This window comes from Arachis ipaensis, chromosome B07 (genome assembly GCF_000816755.2).
Source record: "Arachis ipaensis cultivar K30076 chromosome B07, Araip1.1, whole genome shotgun sequence".
In the NCBI taxonomy this organism is placed as follows: Eukaryota; Viridiplantae; Streptophyta; class Magnoliopsida; order Fabales; family Fabaceae; genus Arachis; species Arachis ipaensis.
Genome location: NC_029791.2, coordinates 13,419,106 through 13,421,424, shown reverse-complemented (window position 1 = coordinate 13,421,424; position 2,319 = coordinate 13,419,106). Strand labels below are relative to the sequence as shown.

General features: G+C 32.6%; 1 protein-coding gene across 2 annotated transcripts in view; it reads left to right on the top strand.

The window, feature by feature from the left end:
• The window catches only part of LOC107609454 (protein AAR2 homolog), a 6,738-nt gene continuing 4,768 nt past the window's right edge, over nt 350-2,319 (top strand). The window contains exons 1-5 of one of the 2 annotated variants that reach the window (XM_016311442.2): nt 366-408; nt 512-609; nt 1,070-1,152; nt 1,634-1,691; nt 1,955-2,014. In XM_016311442.2, coding sequence (XP_016166928.1) covers nt 514-609; nt 1,070-1,152; nt 1,634-1,691; nt 1,955-2,014 — 297 coding nt within the window. In that variant the 5' untranslated portion in view covers nt 366-408; nt 512-513. Of the gene's footprint in view, nt 409-511; nt 610-1,069; nt 1,153-1,633; nt 1,692-1,954; nt 2,015-2,319 lie in introns of both variants that reach the window. The other variant, XM_016311443.2, reaches the window with a different exon arrangement.

The following is a 2,319-nucleotide window of genomic DNA, read 5'->3' as shown; positions in this document are numbered from 1 at the left end:
TCTCTTGAATTTTTCGTTTTACTAGTTTCTTTTCTTATAATTTATTTTATATTATAAAATCCTGCTTTTGATGAAAAAGGTTGTTATAGTAAAATAATTAATTTTTATATATTTAGCATTTATTATTTTTCATGACAAAATCTTAAAAATAAAAATAGATATCCATATATTTTAACGACAACGTGACATAATTAAGAATCAATCTGTGTCACAATTTGTGGATCAGTTGATTAATTTTTAGATATTATATGAACTAAAAGGGCCAATTTTAAGAGGTTTATTTAGAGTTTTACTTATTATGCATGGTATAAAAGATAAAAATTATTTATAAATGTTTAAATTGCTAGCTCTAAAAAGTAAACACCGAAGATGCTTCTCAATTGTTCTTGTTCTCAAGTCTCAACTAAAGTTTGCACTTTTGCCACTCTCCTTCTTCTACCTCCAAAGTCCAAACCACAAACATACTGATTATTTTGTTGAAGCTGGTTAATTGCTGCGTCTCTGTTTTCAGTTATGGATCCTGGAACAGCTTTGGAGCTCGTTAAGCACGGCGTCACTCTTCTCTTCCTTGACGTCCCTCAGTACACTCTACTCGGCATCGATACTCAGGTTAACCTAAACCTAAACCAAAATCAACACTCCCTATTTTTTGGTTTGTTGATGTTGGGCAATTCGTATAATGTGGATATTCCTAGTTCACAAGAAGTAATTTTATGGTGTATTAGGCTATTAGCTAGGCTGAATTACTAGTGCTTCTTTGAGTTGGGAAATGGGGACGAGTAGAGAGATAGATGAAGTGAAATTACCAACTTTTGTGCCTTTTATTCTTTTGTCAAGATTTTTGGATTAAGCGAAGTAGGAAGTGTTGTGCAAATTGATTAGGAGGGTTTTGGAATGCAAAATTTTGCTCCGATTTTGTCACGTATAGTGCAGGAGTGTATTTAATGTTGTATTTTGTTATAGTATCTGAAAATTGAGTGAAACTCAGAAGCTTGTTTGGAAGTAAAATCTGCCTTTATTGGTGCTTTCAAGCATCAAGTCACTCATCGTTTTGTTTTATTATGCTCAGATGTTCTCTGTAGGGCCTTCTTTTAAGGGTATTAAGATGATTCCACCAGGAATTCATTTTGTCTACTATAGTTCTTCAACCAGGTTTGCTCATGCTTCTTGATTATCCTGGCCTAATTCTTCTCCAAACCCACCTCTTTTATTTTGTTGGTATATGTTGTAACAATAGGGTTTCTGACACCACTCAGTTCTCACCAAAATAGTAAAATACCATTATTAATTGAACCCTTTCCCATCATACTTTGCTGTTTCAAATTAGATAAATAAGAATGGCGGGTATGTCTTTGTTTGTTGATGCAATGCTTTTGTAAGAGTTCCCCCTTCTGTGTGTTTAGTATCTTATCTTTCCAATTACAATTGTAAATAATGTCCCTTGTTTAAGACTTCTCTATATTGTTAATTTGTTATGTTTTATGACCAATAAATATTATGCATGAGATATTACTTTTTTGTATAATTTTTAGAATAAATCAATAAACGATGCTTCTTTCCTCTGACATGCTTTTTCAATTGTTCGGTGCATTGTTATCTTCGATTTTTTTTCTTATATTTTGGCCTCTGGCAGAGAGGGAAAGGAGTTCTCACCAATCATTGGATTCTTCATTGACGTTGGCCCTTCAGAGGTCAGAAAATCAATAGTTCAATCTCAATATCTGTTAAATTATTCAGTTACATTTACATTATTTTTTTCCATCAGTTTTGTATCAATCCTTTTTCCTTTCTTGTTTGGTCATCATGACTGTCACTGTATCTTGATGCTATAATTTGTACTTTACGTATCATTTGACAACAGAATCACTTTTGAGATGGAGCATTGTAATGATGAATTATAACCTTTCAAAATGTGGAACATTGATTTTCTATATTGTGTCTCATGGCCATGCAGGTAATTGTTCGAAAATGGGACAAACAAGAGGAAAGGCTAGTCAAAGTGTCTGAGGAAGAGGTATAGGTTTGCTTGACTTTATAAAGACATCAATTCATGTCTGAATTCCGAAATGTGGCAAATAATTATGATTGATATGATTATTTTGAAAGATAGTTGCTTAGTATTTAATTTACACTTTGTTTCTCAACTAAGATCACTTTGAGAAAGTATCCGGAAAACCCATGGATCATTAGATTTACCTTCATAGAACTTGAGCATTCTTATAAAATGTTTTTATCAAATGAAAGTATGCAAACTTTGAGGCAGGTTAACAATGTTTTGAGCTGCCTCATTGATACTTCCAAATCAGTGTCTATTATCTC